This window comes from Thalassophryne amazonica, chromosome 7 (genome assembly GCF_902500255.1).
Source record: "Thalassophryne amazonica chromosome 7, fThaAma1.1, whole genome shotgun sequence".
NCBI classification, from domain to species: domain Eukaryota; kingdom Metazoa; phylum Chordata; class Actinopteri; order Batrachoidiformes; family Batrachoididae; genus Thalassophryne; species Thalassophryne amazonica.
In genome coordinates this window covers 3,964,684-3,983,436 of record NC_047109.1, presented here as the reverse complement: position 1 = coordinate 3,983,436, position 18,753 = coordinate 3,964,684, and the positions used below count along the sequence as shown (strand labels likewise).

At 40.0% G+C, this 18,753-nt stretch overlaps 1 protein-coding gene across 1 annotated transcript in view; it reads left to right on the top strand.

Annotated features, from left to right (window-relative positions):
• The window catches only part of iqgap3 (IQ motif containing GTPase activating protein 3), a 164,401-nt gene that overhangs the window by 1,803 nt on the left and 143,845 nt on the right, over nucleotides 1-18,753 (top strand). Inside the window, 7 exon segments of the mRNA XM_034173734.1 lie at nucleotides 7,375-7,462; nucleotides 11,593-11,749; nucleotides 11,918-11,995; nucleotides 12,089-12,165; nucleotides 12,244-12,311; nucleotides 14,766-14,879; nucleotides 15,034-15,212. Of these exon segments, the coding sequence (XP_034029625.1) occupies nucleotides 7,375-7,462; nucleotides 11,593-11,749; nucleotides 11,918-11,995; nucleotides 12,089-12,165; nucleotides 12,244-12,311; nucleotides 14,766-14,879; nucleotides 15,034-15,212 (761 nt within the window).

Sequence of the window (18,753 nt, the reverse complement as noted above, 5' to 3'; positions counted from 1 at the left end):
GCCTTTACACAATAAAAGCCACAAAAATAAATATCACCATCAATAAAATAACATAAATAACCAAAAATAACCTTAAAAAAAATCACTATAATCAGCCCAATATATCCTACTAAAACCACACAGCCATTTACCACTCGCCATACAACTGAAAAATGTGCAAAACTTGTCCTAAGACATACGTACAATTTAAGCTTGTTCATTAATAAGCTTAATAGACAATGGAACAAATGAGTGTTTGTACCGATTACATTTGCACAAAGGAACACGATATCTCTTACCCGAGTTTAGCAAGGTGTACTCTGAGTGCAGAACATGTAAGCTGTCCATTAAAATGTTTTTTGCTTGTGTAATGGTTGCTCTGTCAGAGAGTTCTTGAAAATTGATTTGATTGTCCCATATTTAACTTATTGTGTAGAAATCTGGGGATCAACATATATAACATATACAACCTTTGTTTATTCTGCAGAAAAGGGCTTTAAGGGTGATTAGCAACAGGGGTTTTAGAGATCCATCTAATCCATTGTTCATTAAGTATAGGGTACTTAAATTTTGTGATTTGGTCAATTTGAAAATATTACAAACAATGTACCAAGCTAATAAAAAATGCTTTACCAACAAACATTCAAAATATGTTTGAGAAAAGAGTAAGTAGTTATAAATTGAAAGGAATAGAAGTCTTTAGAAAACCAAGATTTTGAACCAAAGTAAAGGAAAGGAGTATTGCAGTAAATGGTGTAAAATTATGGAACAATCTCAACAAAGAAATTAAAGAATTAAGGTCGCTTAAATTATTTTAAAAAAATGTATTAAACTAGATGTATTAAGTAAGTATGAAACTATGAAATAAGTCAGTGGGCTGTAAGGAAGTCAAAAAGGTAATTTGTTAATAATGTTTAAAATGTTTTAAGTTTAAAAATGTAACCTGTGAGAGATGTAATCTATTAAATAATTGTCATAATTATGAAATAAATCAGTGGTATGTGACAAGTTAAAGAAATACAATCTGTTAAATAATGTTGAATATTGACGCTGGATATTGAAATATTGTATTGTAAAAAGGAGCAGAAAATATAAGACTTGTTCTTCTCTCTGCTCCTTTTCATTCTGGTAATTGAGATGCTTTATTTCTGCTTTTCTGTTTTTGTTTTTGTTTTTTTTCTATTAAATGAATGAAATAAATATTGAAGAAAGAAAGAAAGAAAGAATAGTAAGGAAGGAGAAAATGACTTGTACTGATTGGCCAGACAAAGGGACAGAACTGGAAAGGATGTGCAGCAGGTTAGGGTGGTAAAAGATGCACATGGTAATGTGCTGACAAGTGAGGAGTGTGTGCTGAGAAGGTGAAGGGAATATTTTGAAGAGCTGATGAATAAAGAAAATGAGTGAGAGAAAAGGCTGGATGATGTGGTTGAGAGTAAATCAGGAAGTACAAGAGATTAGTAAGGAAGAAGTGAGGGCTGCTATCAAGAGGACGAAGAGTGGAAAGGCAGTTGGTCCAGATGACATTCCAGTGGAGGCATGGAAATGTCTAGGAGAGATGGCAGTAGAGTTTATAACCAGATTGTTTAATAAATTCTTGGAAAGTGAGAGGATGCCTGTGGAGTGAGACGAAGTTTGCTGGTTCCTATTTTCAAGAACAAGGGTGATGTGCAGAGATGCAGTGACTACAGAGGCATAAAGTTGATCAGCCACAGCATGAAGTTATGGGAAAGAGCAGTAGAAGCTAGTCTTAGAAAACAGGTGAAGATCTGTGAGCAGCAATATGGTTTCATGCCGAGAAAGAGCACTACAGATACAATGTTTGCTCTGAGAATACTGTTGAAGTACAGAGAAGGCCAGAAAGAGTTACATTGTGTGTATATGGACTTAGAAAAAGCTTATGATAGGGTGCCAAGAGAAGAGCTGTGGTATTGTATGAGGAAGTCTGGAGTGGCAGAGAAGTATGTTAGGGTAGTGCAGGACATGTACAAGAATAGTGTGACAGCAGTGAGATACACAGTCGGAATGACAGACTCATTCAAGGTGGAGGTGGGATTACACTAAGGATCAGCTCTGAGTCCTTTCTTGTTTGCAGTGGTGATGGACAGGTTGACGGATGAGATCAGACAGGAGTCCCCATGGACTATGATGTTTGCAGATGACATTGTGGTCTGTAGCGAGAGTAGAGAGCAAGTTGAGTCTCGTCTGGAGAGGTGGAGATATGTTTTGGAGAGAAGGAATGAAAGTCAGTAGAAGCAAGACTGAGTCCATGTGTGTGAATGGGAGGGAGCCCAGTGGAATAGTGCAGGTACAAGGAGTAGAAGTGGTGAAAGTAGATGAGTTTAAATATTTGGGGTCAACTGTCCAAAGTAATGGAGAGTGTGGTAGAGAGGTGAAGAAGAGAGTGCAGGCAGGGTGGAGTGGGTGGAGAAAGGTGGCAGGAAGGACTTGTGATCAAAGAATATCAGCAAGAGTGAAGGGGAAAGTTTACAAGACAGTAGTGAGATCAGAGTTGTACGACTTAGAGACGGTGGCACTAACAAAAAGACAGGAGGCAGAGCTGAAGATGTTGAGATTCTCTTTGGGAGTGACAAGAATGGACAAGATTAGGAATGAACATATCAGAGGGACAGCTCAGGTGGGACGTTTGGAGACAAAGTCAGAGGGGCGAGATTGAGATGGTTTGGACATGTGCAGAGGAGGGACCCAGGGTATATAGGGAGAAGGATGCTGAGGATGGAGCCACCAGGCAGGAGGAGAAGAGGGAGACCAAAGAGGAGGTTTATGGATGTGCTGAGGGAAAACATGCAAGTTGTTGGTGTGACAGAGGAAGATACAGAGGACAGGGTGAGATGGAAACTATTGATCTGCTGTGGCGACCCCTAACGGGAACAGCCGAAAGAAAAAGAAGAAATAATGGTAAATGGACTGTATTTATATAGCGCTTTTCCATCTGCATGAGATGCTCAAAGCGTTTTACAGTTATGCCTCACATTCACCCTGATGTCAGGGTGCTGCCATACAAGGCATTCACTACACACCGGAGCAATAGGGGATTAAAGACCTTGCCCAAGGGCCCTTAGTGATTTTCCAGTCAGATGGGGATTTGAACCCAGGATCTTCTGGTCTCAAGCCCAACACCTTAACCACTAGACCATCACCTCCCCAAGAAGAAGGTTAAAATTGTGTCAATGGCGGCATTTATGAAATCATTGAATTCTGCTTAAATGCAGACGTTCCAGGTGGATACTTCAGTTGTAAGAGCACCTTATATTCATTGATACGCATCAGTCATTAGTTTCTAGCACAGTCTATCTTCACAAATGTTTTTTTTTTTCCCTTTAAAGTTCTCGGACACTCGCCGACCTCACTGCGTTCTGCCGAAGTGTTTTGCACTGATGGCAGGAGGGTCAGCCCATAAGGTTATAAGACACAGTGTGAGAGGTTCCAGGATGACTGATGCCATGCTTTCAGACCAAAATGACCTGGGAAATGACTGTTTTACAATGTGACTACTCTATGACCAGTGTCAACTAACAAAGAGACCTTCAGCACAAAATGACACATTAATCAATGTGACGCTGAAACTAAACACAGATCCAGTGGGGGTGAACCCGTGAGTGGGTCCACGTTCTGTCTTTGGTCTGTCTACCCACATGAACCAACAGAAATGTCTGTGCTCAGCTTCATTATTCTGACGCTGAACTCAGTCTGTAGGAGACAAGCGTGTTTGTTTATTGGCTAAATTTTAAATAGGACTCCATCTTTCTTTTTTGATGGTGGTGTTTTAAAAGCTGTATTCATAAAATGGCACACTATAATCAGTGGGTCCTGTGCCGTTCATTGATACCTCACAATAAGCAACATCTAACTGTAATAAAGAAAAATTCACATTTCTTAACCCACAGCCCTTAAACTGAAAACATGTTAAAAATAATGTGATTAAAAAAAAATCAAATATAAAACTCATTCCTTCAATTTTAAAGTTAGACTCTTAAAACTTTAACTGGTAATACTAATTTCTGTAGTTTTACATGAAAGTAGTATAAATAAATATAGACATATCTATGACCAGAAACCAGATGACTTTTTAAAATTTATTTTATACAGGCAGTTATTAGCAAGATTACAAAGTATTTCTTTCACTTTTGCTGGAGATATTGTCTGGTTGGTTCATTTTAGATATAAGAAACTTAATTAAACAGCTCAATTCCAATTCAGTTTGTTTCATTGCACCAAATCACAATGAACCTGCCTCAAGGCGCTTCACATGAGTAACAACCCCCCTGAAGATGAACTTAGTGGTGAGGAAGAATCTCCCTCTGGTGATGATGGGGAAGAAACCTTAAGCAGATCAGACTCAGAGGGTTGACCCCCTGCTTAGACCATTCTAACAGTTACAAGGTGTTTACAAAATTTTACCAAGCTGAAGAAACAGAAAAAACAGAATAGCATCAAAAACAAAGTGCATTACTGAGGTGAGCACGCAGTCACTGGTGCCGCAGGCAGGGCGTCGTGAGATCAGTCTGGAACCCTGGGGTGCAGGGCCAGCGTCCATTCTCACTTTAGCAAAATCTGTCTTCATGGAAGACTGCATTCCAAAGAGAGGGGTCACCCTCAGCAAGATGGTCCACGGGCTGCTTTGTCAGCTTCAGCCAGGGCATCTCGTGGTTATGAACTCTTCATAAACAATATCTGATGCTGTCAGCTCAGTAGGGAAGTGTGCATTCCAACAGGTCATAATAAAATGCAGTGAAACCATATCTACAGATGCAGAAATGGTAAATGTTGGAGCGGAAGTAAAGGGGGTCACTCCGCTTCACAGTGAAGGAATTTGTTAGCTTTGAATAGCAGGAAATCTCAGAAGACTAACCTCCACCTGGAACACTTTCAGTGCTCACAGTCTTAGATTACACAAAGGAGGGAATTCTTGCCAAAGGACTTTCTTTATGGAATACCCGGCTTCATCGTTGTGCCAAACCTGCACAGACAAAGAGTTTCTGCACCTTAAAAATTTTCTGCACCTTTGTTGGGTTTGCACCCTGTTTTAAAGAAATGAGAGGCATAGACACTGTAAAGAAACCAGTCAGAGAGAGACAAATATTTTATGCTCTGCGCATAGGAGGAGGATAAGAAGCAGCTTGTAAGTGCTCAGCTACAAAGCTCTCCTAAAATCCCCTCCTCTGGCTCGGCTTTTTATTTAGTTCACCAACATGAGAAAAAACAAACAAGGACAGTCAGGGAGAGGTTACACATGAGTCATGTCTCCATGAGGGATATAGCAAAGCAAGGTGGCTGGAACCTTCCATTCCTGCAACATGAGCCTTGTGGCTCGTCAAAGCAGGATAAGGCACTTATGCAAAATGAAAAATAGTTTGCTCAATCATGAAGAATGCAGACAAGTCTTTCTTTTTAAAACCTCCTCTTCTCACAAAGAGGAAAAGTACACGTACTCATAAAAAAGGAAATAAATGTTAATATAAGCATGAACTATATAAAATAAATGATAATATAAGCATGAACTATATAAAATCCTTGACAACCTTAATGAAGCCAAAACAGTGTATTCTGTTTGGAGCTAAAACTAACTCTGATCCAGATCTTGGCTCCCTGGCTCCTTATCGTAGGGCTGTGGTAAGGAACCTTGGTGTGCTGTTTGACGACTGTTTAAAATATGAGAAACAAATTGACGGTGTGGTAAGAACCAGTTTTTTCCAGCTGAGACTCCTGGCTAAAGTCAAACCCTTTCTAAGCCAAAAGGACCTTGAAAAGGCTATGCATGCTTTTATCAGCTCCCGGATTGACTATTGCAACGCACTTTATGTTGGTATCACTCTAGGCTCCCTAAACCGACTCCAACTGGTCCAGAATGCTACTGCTCGCCTGTTGACCAACACCAGGAAGCACAGCCACATCACTCCTGTACTTTACTCCCTGCACTGGCTTCCAGTCCGTTTTAGAGTTGATTTTAATTTTGATTTTGTTAATGTTTGTGTTTAAAGCTGTAAATGGCATTGCACCTTCTTATTTATGTGACCTGTTAAAAACACACAACCCTGTCAGAGCACTTCGGTCTGCTGACCAAAACTTTCTGGAGGTTCCCAGGTCCAGGTCCAAACAATGGGGTGATCGTTCTTTTGCAGTAGCAGGTGCTAAGTTGTGGAATGCATTACCTCCTGAACTGAAGTCCATTAATAGTTTGCCTCTGTTTAAAGCTAAGTTAAAAACATACTTGTTCAAGGCAGCTTTCTGCACATAATTGCTTTGACACTTTTTTGTCTATTTTTATTCTATTTTGGATGCTCTTATTGTGTTTTTCGTACTGTTCTTTTTATTTTATCTCTAGCTGGTGCTATTGGAAAGCACTTTGGTTCAGTGAAAACTGTTGTAAAGTGCTATAGAAATAAAACTTGATTGATTGATTGAAAGAGCCAAGAGTCAGTAAAAGTGAACCAGAATCTCTTGTAGAGCACCGCTTCAAGTAAATGTGGATTTTTACGTCCGCCAAGGATGTAATAAAATCATGGACATTCATTGATTTGTCTGTCTGTCTGACTGTCTGACTGACTGACTGACTGATAGCAGGATTGTGTCTAAACTGCAGCACAGATTTTGATGAAAATTTCACCACAGATGCATATTATACCATGGAAGAATCCTTTAAATTTAGGAGATGATGCATATCTGGATTCTGGATCAAGCTTGACTGTATATAGGCTTTGAAGTATTACATCAAATCTACTTCACGGATTCTCACCAAATTTGCACCATAGATAGATATTAGATTGTTGGACGTCAGAAATGTCTGATTCCACTGATGCACAACTTAACCTGCCAAAAATCTCACTAATTCATCTACCTCATGTATAGTTTAACTTCAATGTCTATTGTCTGTCTCACACGTCCTTTTCTTCTTCTTTTTCTCTTATTGCATATTTTAATGTTCTTGCACATTTTATTCCTGTGAATTATTCAGTGTTTAGTGTATATTCATACATGCCGTACAGAGAGCGCAGCTAAAATCGAAATTAAATTCCTTATATTCTGTAGCTACTTGGCGAATAAGCTATTCTGATTTTTGGTCTGAAAATGATCTAGATGCAGCCAGAGGGTCAAATGCAGATCTAGTGTCAGCACACACTGGCCGATCTTAGACTTGACTGACCTCCACACAATGTAAACTCTGTTGGGTTGATCGTGAAGATGACTTCCTCTGCAAATGATGAACTCGTACATGTCATTTATGAAGTGCTAATTCCTATTTTGTTAATATAAATGATTATAAAGTTAAACAAAACTGTTGCTCTTTAGCGCCCCCTCAGGAATACTCCTATCTGATGAAAGCAGTTTGATCATGTGGTTATTTTCTCCTAAAATCTTGTTTGTTTTGTGCAGATGAGCGTCTGACTGCGGACCAGATGGATGAGCAGCGGGTTCAGAATGTGGCCTATCAGTACCTGTGCAGACTGGAAGAAGCCAAGAGGTCAGTGTGATGAACCTTGACCCCTAAGTATTATTTTCAGAAGTCTCATTTTAATTTTTTCTTTAAAATTTTTTTATTTAGGATCATTATGAGAAAAACATAGTGATCAAGAGTCACCTTCATTTTTACATCTGATCCATGCCCCCCCCAGCTTTCCGAATACCGAGATAAACAAAATACCTTATTCCCTTCTTCTTTAAATTAAACAAAAGTCAGGCATTTCGGGTAAATATACATTATCCACTTCCTCCAAATTTCCTCAAATTCACTGTCCCTGAGCCTCAAAGAAAAGGTGATTTGTTCCATCACATAGATGTCATATATGATATTATACCACTCTTTAATAGATGGAGTATCTGGTTTAAGTCATTTCTTTGTAATTACTTTTCTAGCTGCCACACTCAGTATTCCAAACAATTTCTTAGTTCTCATATTTGTGGCCTTGAAGGTTAAGAGCCCAAAGAAAATTTCATCCCAGTTGAAAATAATTTTATCCCAAATATAAATTCTAACTCGGAATGGATCTCACGCAAAAAGGGGAGCACCTTTGGGCAGTCCTAAAAAAAAAAAATATGATAATGTTTGGCATCCTGAGAGCCACAGTTCCTCTAGCAGCTGGACGTGTCTGAATAGTGAGATGATTGAGCAGGAGTAATAAAATATCTACAAAGGCTCTTCCAACCAAATGTTCTCCAGTAAAGTGAACATGAGATCCTCCATTGAAATTCACAATACTGAATCCAGTCTTCTTCTAGGATACACTTATTATTAGTTTCCCTTTCCCATTTTTGTTTGATGTATGTGCTTTCTGCTATTTTTATATCCTGTAGTCCCTTCTAGATTTGTGATAGTACTTTAAGCCCTGACTCTTTTTATATGCACTAAAGACTTTCAATAGGTTGTTTTCTAAGGCAACTCTACTGTCTCTCATGGAACTATGTAGCTGTAGAAATCTATAAAAAAAAAAAAAAAAAAAAAAAAAAAATCACTTTTTTTTTTAACCCATGTAGTTTCTTAAGTGTTTGAAAGTCATTCAGTGTACCGTGATCAAAAAAAAGTACAATATGACGAGAGGCCCTGATGGGCCCATCCCTTAATACTTATATCCAACTTGTTTGGCATAAAGTCAGTATCGTGAATGCATCAGCCGAGCATATTGATCTCCTCCATCAGACCATTTTTATTGACCACATTTAAACATATCTTCAGAGATAAATTGACCTAAGTATTACCTATTTCCACCAAAATTTTATTGAATCTTTTATCTCCCAACCTTGCCTGAATTGGAATGTCCCCTGAGATGTTCTCTTCAATTTCTTTCCATCTAGCTTGGTAGTCAGATTTGCACCAACAAGAAAGTATCTGTAGCTGAATTGCTCTATAATAGTCCTTGAGGCAGGGGAGAGCAAGTTCACCCCTCTTCTTTGTCAATTGAACAGTTTGAAATTTTATCCAAGGTTTTCTCCCGTGCCAAATATATCTTGACAGTAATTTATCCCAGTCATTAAACTGCTTGTCAGGTATTTCAATTGGAAGGGTCTGAAACAAGTATAATATTCTTGGCAAAATATTCATCTTTATTGATTCAATTCCTGACTCAATTGGCTAAAGTTTAGAGCGTAAAGATTTAACAAATCTTTTGGTATAATTACCCCTAGATATTTGATGTATTCTTGGTCCCAATTCAATTCTAGATTTTATGAACTGGTTTGGCTTGTACTGAAAACCTAACACTTGAGTCTTTTTAATGTTTAATTTATAGCCTGAGATTTAGCAAAATCATCTAAGAGTGACAATATTTTCAGAAAAGAACTCTCTAGGTTTGCCAAATAAATTAAAACGTAATCTGCAAATAATGAGATTTTGTGTTCTCGATTAAACATTTTTATGCCTTTAATCCTATTGTCTTGAACAATCCCCTGTCTTAATGCTTCAGTAAAGACTGCAAAAAGTAATTGGACAACCCTGGCTTGTTCCTCTCTCTAGGTCAAATGAATCTGAGATGCTCCATTAATTTTAATTCTTACGTTTGGGTTGCTATACAATGCTTAATTAGTTTTAATAACAGTCTGGTGGAAACCAAATTTTTGTTATACCCTATATGGGCATTTTCACAATATTGTAGAGCATTCATTCCCAAAGAGGTCAAAAATTGATGTCTTCAATTTTCTGTTTTTAGTAATTAGTTTATATCTCTAACCTTTATGGTTGCAGAAACTTTTTAAATTTTGGCTGTAACTTTATTTTCTCTCAAGTTCTGGTCTTTCAAAGTATACATGTCCAAAAGGTTAAAAATACAAGAAAATTACCACTGTCAGTAATAGCCATATTTCCAAGTTAAAATAAGTTCAAGTTTCTTAGTAAAGTTTCTTAGATTATTTATATCATTTACTGGATGACTAATGTTGATGTAGAAGCTGAAATTTTCACTAAAAAATTTGAGTCAAAAATTTGAGTTCTACCCATAAGGGACAAATATGAGAGCTAAATGTTATTCTTTTGCATGAATAACAACAAATTATGTTTTTATTATAAGTATTAATCCATAGTTTCAAGAAAATATTAATACATGGACCAAAGTGATAACTCTTGTCTTGTCTTGTCCAGCAATTTGTGCATCTTTTGTTGGAGTTTGGATAATTATGTTAAGTCAGTAGGCTGCAAAAAATTAAAACAATGTCAAGACTGTCAGAAATAGTTCAAAAGTATATAATGTCACAAGTGTCTTGATATATTAGAGAAATAAATCAATAAAATCAGGAAAGATTAATGATACAGGATACTTTAAGATTTGTAACAAATGGTTTCGGAGTGGACAAAATATTTTAGACACATTCCTTGTGGGTCTTATTCAGAATTAACAGCCAATAATTTTCCAAGTGCATAATATGTATATTATGAAGTAATAAGTAGTAAGAAGTAAAAGAATAAAACATAAAAAAATAAACTATTCATAAGAAAGAGAATTAAAAATAGGCTTTAAGGCTTGACTTAAAGTATAGTAGATATTTTAGATTGATATTCATGTTTTGTACATCCATATTAATTTAGTCAGTGTGTGTCAAATATGATTTTACACAGGAGAGAAACCAGGATGTGGAACATTGGTTGATGTGTTTATACTGTGTTTATGTAGTTCTGTAAGAAGAAAATGTGACACTCTGGGTATGGAATGACTGATTAGATGCCATGTCAGTGTTCAGAGCAGACAAACAGGCTGACTGTATATGTATTTACTATAATAGTATGTATACATGGTAATGTCATCTGTGATGGCATACAAAAGTCAATTGATCCTAAGCAGAATGTTATGTATCTTTATCTAGTCTGAAAGCAACTATCTAGTCTCTAGTCTGAAAACATTATGAAGTTAACTAGTTCTTTGAATGTTGAGATTTTAATTGCCTAGTCTTTGAGCCCAATCAAAAACAAACTAAATCAATAAAGTTTTTTGCATGAGTTAGCTATATGTGTAAACTGTTGTGTTGTTATATTGTGTATATACTGTTACAGGATGGTACAACATGCCATACTGCATGAGATCACAAGAGAAATTTAACAGCTGTTTCAAGTCCAAATTTAATCCAAATAATGCACCAAAATGCACCACAGGGCACTTAAATTCTTAAAATTACCAGGGGGAGCAAACCCCCCCCCCCCCCTTCCGACCGCCTTTGGCCGTCAGGTTTCGCGGCTTCGCTGCATATAGTTGCTGTCTTTTAATTTACCAAGACTTTGGATTGCTGTCTTTTTTTTTTTCTTCATCCTAAGCATCCATGTGTATTCTCGGCCTGTTGTTTTTTTAAATTTGTCAGCGAGGAGTTTAGCTGATTTCCCCTGTGCCTCATGGTGTCTCTGTTTTCTTCTTTTTTTATATCATTTCAATAGATTTCATTTAATTCCGTTTTTCCTGTTTATTTCTTTTTTATTCCTTCATTCAGTGTCAGTTTGGATGCATCCCAAAGAGTCGGTGGAGATGCCAAAGTTTCCTGTAATAGCTGTCTTAAAATGTTCCCTTATTTGATTTAGAATCCCAGTATTTAATTTTGTCACCATCATGTGACTTTGTGAGGAACCAAAAACTCAAATCTCTGTGATTCAGACAGCAAATCTTATTTCTAAATGTTCAGGTGGATGGAGACGTGTCTGGAGGAGGAGCTTCCATGTCCCACTGAGTTGGAGGAGGCCCTGAGGAATGGTGTTATTCTTGCCAAGCTGGCCCATCGATTTGCTCCGACAGCTGTCCCACTCAGGAAGATCTATGACACAGACCAGCAGCGCTACCAGGTGGGTTTCTCGAGCCCCACCTTCTTTAAAAATCAGCAGTTATGTGCATGTGCTCACCAGCTAGCATGGTGTCACACAAATTCTAACGCATGTTAGCAAAGTGTGGGTTCATGCTGACTGACAGTTTGGTAACTGCATGTATTGATGTTTCTTTTTGTTTTTTTAAAGGCACTTGGACTTCAGTTCCGCCACACAGACAACATCAACCACTGGCGAAACGCTTTGACTGCGCTCGGACTGCCTGCAGTTAGTGAGCACACTGATCAGCTCTTAGTCAGTGTATTGATCAGCTGATTACTTTAACCTGGAAATGGTTCTTTTTCATTTGGTTCTTCTCAGATCTTCCACCCGGAAACCACTGATGTTTACGATAAGAAGAACATGCCCAGAGTGGTCTACTGTGTCCACGCACTTAGGTGAGCAGCACTTCCTGCAGCCCACCTCAGTTCAGAAGCTGCCTGGAATGACACTTATTGACACGTCTGTCTCTGCAGCCTTTACCTGTACAGACTGGGAAAGGCTCCACAAATCCACGACCTCTATGGAAAGGTCAAGTTCACAGGTAAGTGTGTCAATCGCTAAAATTATTTCACTGATTTTTCTTTGTCACCATTCATTCACATTGTGGTACGGTGGCTTAGTGGATAGCACTGATGCCTCACAGCTAGAAGGTTGTGGGATCTCTTCCCGTCCTTTCTCTGGAGTTTGCATGTTCTTCCTGTGTCTGTGTGGGTTTCCTCCCATAATAACGAACATGCTTATTTAGGGTCTTCTCTTTTCTCTGCACCTGCAGTTGGTCCCTGGGTGGCGAATTGTGGCTGCACACTGCCCCTAGTGGTTGGCTTGTGTCTCACCGTAATAAGGATGGTTAAATGCAGAGGATGTTTTGTTGCATTAATATACAGTGACACTAAAAATAAATTATTATTAAAATGTGACTATTGTTGGTTTGATGCGAGCTGTGCACATTTAGTAATGCTTAGTTGATACTCCTGTTTTGGGGCTGTAGCCAGCAGCACAAAGGTTTCTAAACAGGACTATCATATAATGCTGCAATATTCCCCAAGACACCAGGTGGCAGTAAAGGGCAACTATTGAATGAAAGAAGTCAGTGATCAGTACAAAGAAAAACTGTTTTATACCCATAGAGTTACATGAATGAAAGCTAAAGTGAGGACTCAGGCCTGGCCGTGTGCCAGTGTCGCAGACTGAATGGTCCACCCCTAAAAATCGGCCCGCCTTGCTTCGCTGCACATGCATCATTTTTGAGCTCAACAGCTCATCTGAGACGGACTGTCTTCATCCAAAGCCATCAAGTGGATTAATGGGATTATTAACCATCAGATAATGTAAAACCTCTTGCATCATTGTAAAGCCAGTTTTAAGCAGAAACTGCAAAATTCCGTGACGCTTTGAAATGTAAATTATCACATGTAAATTATATTTACAGAGGCTGTAAATATAAATATATATTTATCAAATAGCAGGTCACAGTCACATGGCACAGAGCAGCAGGCTGAGTAACGTGCAGGTGCAAGAATCGACCACAAAGTGTCTGGTGCAGCCCTGAGCTGGTGACAGTAGCTTCGGATGTTGGAGGGATAAAAGTCCAGAGTTTGTGTGTATGGGGAGCAGGAAGGGGAGGGGTGCAGAGCAGGAAGAGTGTTCAGCTTCCTGACAGCCTGGTGGATGAGACTGTTGTTCTGGTAAGGATATGACTGATCTTATCCCATACCGATGTAATTCAAGTATCGGAAAATACTGATCCAATCTGCAAAGTTTTCTGATACCGAAGAGGAGCCACTGTGAAACCTCTCAACTGCTGCTTGCTCTCTGCTTTGTTTGCTGCCAAGCATGAGGAGGGGGCAGGTTTCTGTTTGAGAGAGCTCTCTTCCGCAGTATTCTAAGCTGCGGGCAGCGGTAAATTTCCACTCAGCTCTCGAGTTCAAATTGTTGTTTTGTCGAGTACCGATTTTCTGAAAAATGAACTGAATTGTTGCTGAAACTGTGGGTTGAAAAGTTAGCTGCTTCAACATCCCGAGGTTGTGGAACGCCAGCTTAGACAGCTGAGGACAGTCGAACAGAGATTCTGTCCACTGAAAGGAAAAAAAAAAAAGGTTTCAAGTTTGCTTGGGGTGTGATATTCTCTTTAAGTCTATAAAAATAAAGTACTTAATTCTTTCAACATAAAATCTAGGCTTTCATCTTAGATACATCTTCTGGCAAATTAAGAAAATTCTCATAAAATCAACAATAATGAAAATAATAATATTAAAGCAAACAGCGCTCTGGTATCAGAATAGTATCGGTATCGGCAGATATCCAAATTCAGGTATCGGATCGGAAGTGAAAAATTGTGGATCGGTGCATCCATACTTTCAGTCTGCTGGTTCTGGCGGATGAGGCAGTCTTTCAGTCTGATGCATCTATTTTCAACTGATGACCCTCTGAGGTATGAGGTACAGAAACATTCCCACCCTGAGCCATAGTCCATGGAAACTCCCAACTCCATGCATCTGTCACTCCAACTGCACATCTCATTGTAATCCTGCTGTCTTTATACATGGCATGATTCCAGACACACTTTACGTCTCTTCTTCATCAGTTCACGCCGGCACTCTGCCCAATGATAGTTCTAGTCTCAGGTGTTGTTAACCTGAGCCTCAACCAGTGTGGTGCAGAAACTACGTTTGGGCCACATGCCCATCCTGATGCAATCCGACTCATTTATCCGGCCTTGGGGTCAGTACTCGGAATGCACTGGCTTGTGGACCTCCATCTGGCTAAGGTTAGTTTATGTAGCTATACACAGCAACAGGAGCCGTTTTATTCGCCAAACTCAGTTGATCACTTTGCTGCTAAGCTGCGTCTTGTGCCTGATTGTAAATGTCCTGGGGGTCTGCTGAGGACAATAACTGCCACCTCCTGCATTCACTTATTTCAAGTGCTTCTGAAAGTACTGTCAGTCATGAGCACAAGCTCTTCCTGTACACTGATGGTTTCTTTTCCCATTCAGATGAAGAGATCACCAACGTGAAGCAGGAGCTCGATAAATATGGTATCCAGATGCCGGCATTCAACAGGATCGGAGGAATACTGGCCAACGAGCTGTCTGTGGACGAGGTAGCTGGTATGTGGACAACAGTAGAGATGATCTGGTTTTAAATGTACGTAGAGGATAGTTAGGATGTGTTTGGTAGGGGTGACCTGGTTTGGGATCCATGTACGGTAGGCGTGACCTAGTTGTGGTTCTGTGTCAGACTGTGTCCTCTGTCCTCCCTCAGTTCATGCAGCAGTGATCGCCATCAATGAAGCTGTGGAAAGATGTGACACTGAGGCCACAGCGGATGCTCTGAGGAACCCTGCAGCTATGCTGTGTGACCTCCAGGAGGCACTGATGACAGTTTATCAGGAGATGCTGTGCCAGGCCAAAAGACACAAGGCGGAGCTGGCAGCAACTACGGTATGAGTCTGTGTTCTTATTGGCCAGGCTGGGTTATGTCTGTCCAATCCAGTGGCAGCAGAGAATCATCATAAGCATCATCATCGCTAGGGTCGTTGACACTCCCGTTTGTGATTGGATAGCTCAGTTCCTAGCATTTGTTTTAGAGGGACCTACAGAACCTGCTAAATGGGTCAGTGAACCAGTCAGGACTGTAAACTATTCTCTACCTCTAAAGCCCCTTTCACACTGGCGCAAACATAGAGCTGCATATTGCAGCGTTGTGTTTCCTTTAAGTACCCCCGAAATACACGCGTACTCAGCCCTTTTCCATGTTCGTAGGTTTGCTTGCAGCTGCGTGTGTTTGCTTTTTAATGTGTGTGCACAGTCACGTGTAGCTCTTGCTGCTATTTAAAACCAATCCAACTCTTTTTCAGTTCCCTCCTGTCGGCTGTGCAGAACATCACTGCACAGTGGACTGTATCATGAGGGTTTTACAGTTTCATTACTGCCACGTATTGTCAGATCCCGTTATTTTTTTTAGACATACGGCACACGCTCACCCTCCGATGAGTGTGTTTGTGTACTAAAACCAGCTCTCCGTCTCTGGGGTCCGACCTTCGTGTCTCCACGGGTATTATCCGGCAGGGCTGCACAAAGGCTGTTCAAGCTGGTGGCGAGGAGATTCATCTAGCCGCTCACTGCCTCCATCCGGACGTCCACCCCGCTGACGCTGATCTCGCACCCCGGTCGAATAGCCTTCTCTGGAACCAGGATACGAACCGGCCACGCCCGTTAACGGCAGCTCTCCTCTTATGGATCAGGGCTCTTGGAATGTTGCTAGATTTTGAATTTAGTGACTCGTACAGCGAGTCCCCAGGATGCGTTATTTTCATTAAAAACCAGACTAACCTTTTAGAGCACTTTTTGATGTTATACACCCAATAAACTTTAACTTTTACACCTTAAGAAGCATCAATAAATCCAATGTCCGAGCCTTAACACTTTAACTGCATGCTTGGAAATTTATTGCAGGTTTTGCAAGTGCTGACAACATAATCAAAAATAGGTTATATGATGATAATTTCACAACAGTAATTCAAGTATAATTAGAATAATGATTGGCAGAGATTTTTGTTTTTGATTCAATAATACTGTCTGATCTTACTTTGACTGGACTGGATTGACTTCTTAACAATTTTTCTAGGAGTGAGGGAAGGAGGTTTTTGAGGTTAAAGTCCCCAGCTTGATGAACTTGATTTCCTCTTCATCAGCTATTAGTTGTTAGCTGACCACGATCCTTGTGTGATGTTGTAATCCTTCAGGAAATTAATCCACATAAGAGTTTATTCCTTCTTCAATCAACCAAAAGTTGATCTAATCCATTCTGGTATGATGTGATGTTCCTTGAGAGAGAAAACATTGAACCTTCCACACTCAGACTTAAGGCCTGTGATTATTCTCCAATGCTCTGCTACTCCGTGACTGGACGGCCTGAGTGGGAGTTGAAAACTCTCTCAAATAATCTCTTATGGCTCCAATCCTCTCACTCCACGATTCCAATTGCTGCTCACAAGATGGTCAAGTCTTGTGATCTCCTCGTAGCAGGGGAGAAGTGACAACAGCACCTCTCCCTGGAAGAATAACCCCGTTTCCTGGTGTTTCACAGTTTATATATGTGCTTGATTCTTTGTTGTCCTCAGATGATCTTGGTTACCATGGGACGCTGGTGACTCAAAACCTCCTCCCTTCTCTTTCCCTTACTGGAAGCCATCTGCGGCCCTTTGCCAGTAACTTATTTCTCAAGTTTCTCTTTTCTGTTAACACTTCAGCTTTTCTGAGAATTCGTTTTTCTAAATCATGTCTTTAGAATCACATCAGTCATATTCAATCATTTCATTACAACTCTCTTTCACATAAAAACAATTCATATGATCATATACAAACATTTTCATTCCTTATTATTCATTTCATATTTTACCACATCTTAATCATTTGATCAGTTGTTTATCATCAGCTTTTCTTGCTTCATTGCAACATCACTTCACTTCCCCTTTCTCTCTGACTGCACTCTTTATGAAAAACAACTTCTTCACTTCTTCTTTTCCTCTGACTCTGCACTCTTTATGAAAAACAACTCATATAATCATTCATTTCACTTATTTGTAACATACTTTTTCTAATCAACTCTTAATTTTTAACACATTAATACTTCATTTAATCATACTTGTTATGTTAGAATCATTCTTAGACATTACTTTTAACACATTAATACTTCATTTGATCATACTTGTCATTTTAGAATCATCTTTAGACATATTCCATCGTCTTCACCACTGAGTTCATTCCATGGGCCTCCCCATCTGCAATGGAAAAGTCCGGTATGACCTCACTTACTCCGGGAAAGTACCAAACACTGTTCAGTTTAATCCAACAGCATGTATATTAATCCCATGGCACGTACTATATTCCAAGATGAAAACAAGCTGAAAGCAAGCTTAAAGTCATCTTTCCTGACACCCCCTCCATGACTTGAAGCTCTGCCGATCTCTCTATGCCTCCATAAAAACATCCTTGTCGTCGTCGACAGGGTGAAGGGTGAGCACTTCTTTTACATCCACCATTGGAGACAGAACAGGAGGAGCTGGAGTTGAACGACACTCATCCAGCACCACGTACTCCTCTCCGCCCATCTGTAGATTGCTGTCGCCGTCAGAAGGCTGCTCTTCCAGTAGCGATGATTGTGATGGTAATCCCGATGGAGACGGAGTTGCCTCATATTCCAAGGGATGATAATCCGTCAGGGAACGTTGGTGCGCATGGTGAAGTGGGAGTGACGGGTGTATAACACGGTGTAACTGATGTAGATGGTCGTGGTGATGTATCCTTCGGTTGAGGTGAAGCTTCAGCGTGAATATCCTCAGGCTGGGGCTGTTGAAGGTGTTCGTCCAGGAACACCTGTGTGAGGGCCTCCAAACACCAGTTCATATCCTCGGTCTGCACTCCAACCTCCACAGTGCGCTGTGGAGATGAATGTGGAACTGGTGGTAATGAAGGACCAATGGCCACGATCCGGCCATCGGCAAGATGAGCTGTGGAGAATCTTATTCCCGTAGGATACATCCACATTTTGGTAAACACGGGGCAATACATATATCCTTCTGGAGACACTATAGTGTCAGATCGTATTTGATTACTCAAGAGAGAATGCCAGATCATGTCTGCCTCGATCTCAATTTTTAAGTATGCTTCTGTTGGTACCTGGGGCAGAAAAGAAGTATCCTTCCGTCCCAGTATTCCCCGTGCCACTTGAACAGCGAAGTTGTTGCTATAACACGTCGGGCACCACAGAGTCTGTGTTATCTCCCAGAAGTAGAGCGCTTGTTCCAGGGTGGCTTGACAATGAATACATCTTATATCCCCCTATAGTGTAAGAGGAAACATTAGTCTTTTAATTATTATATTGCAAGCAAGCAAAAGAGTTCGTTGGGATTATTCAGATGCACGCCAGACCCGCCTCATGATCACCGTAGGAGAGTGGGACTGTGATGACGTTACCATT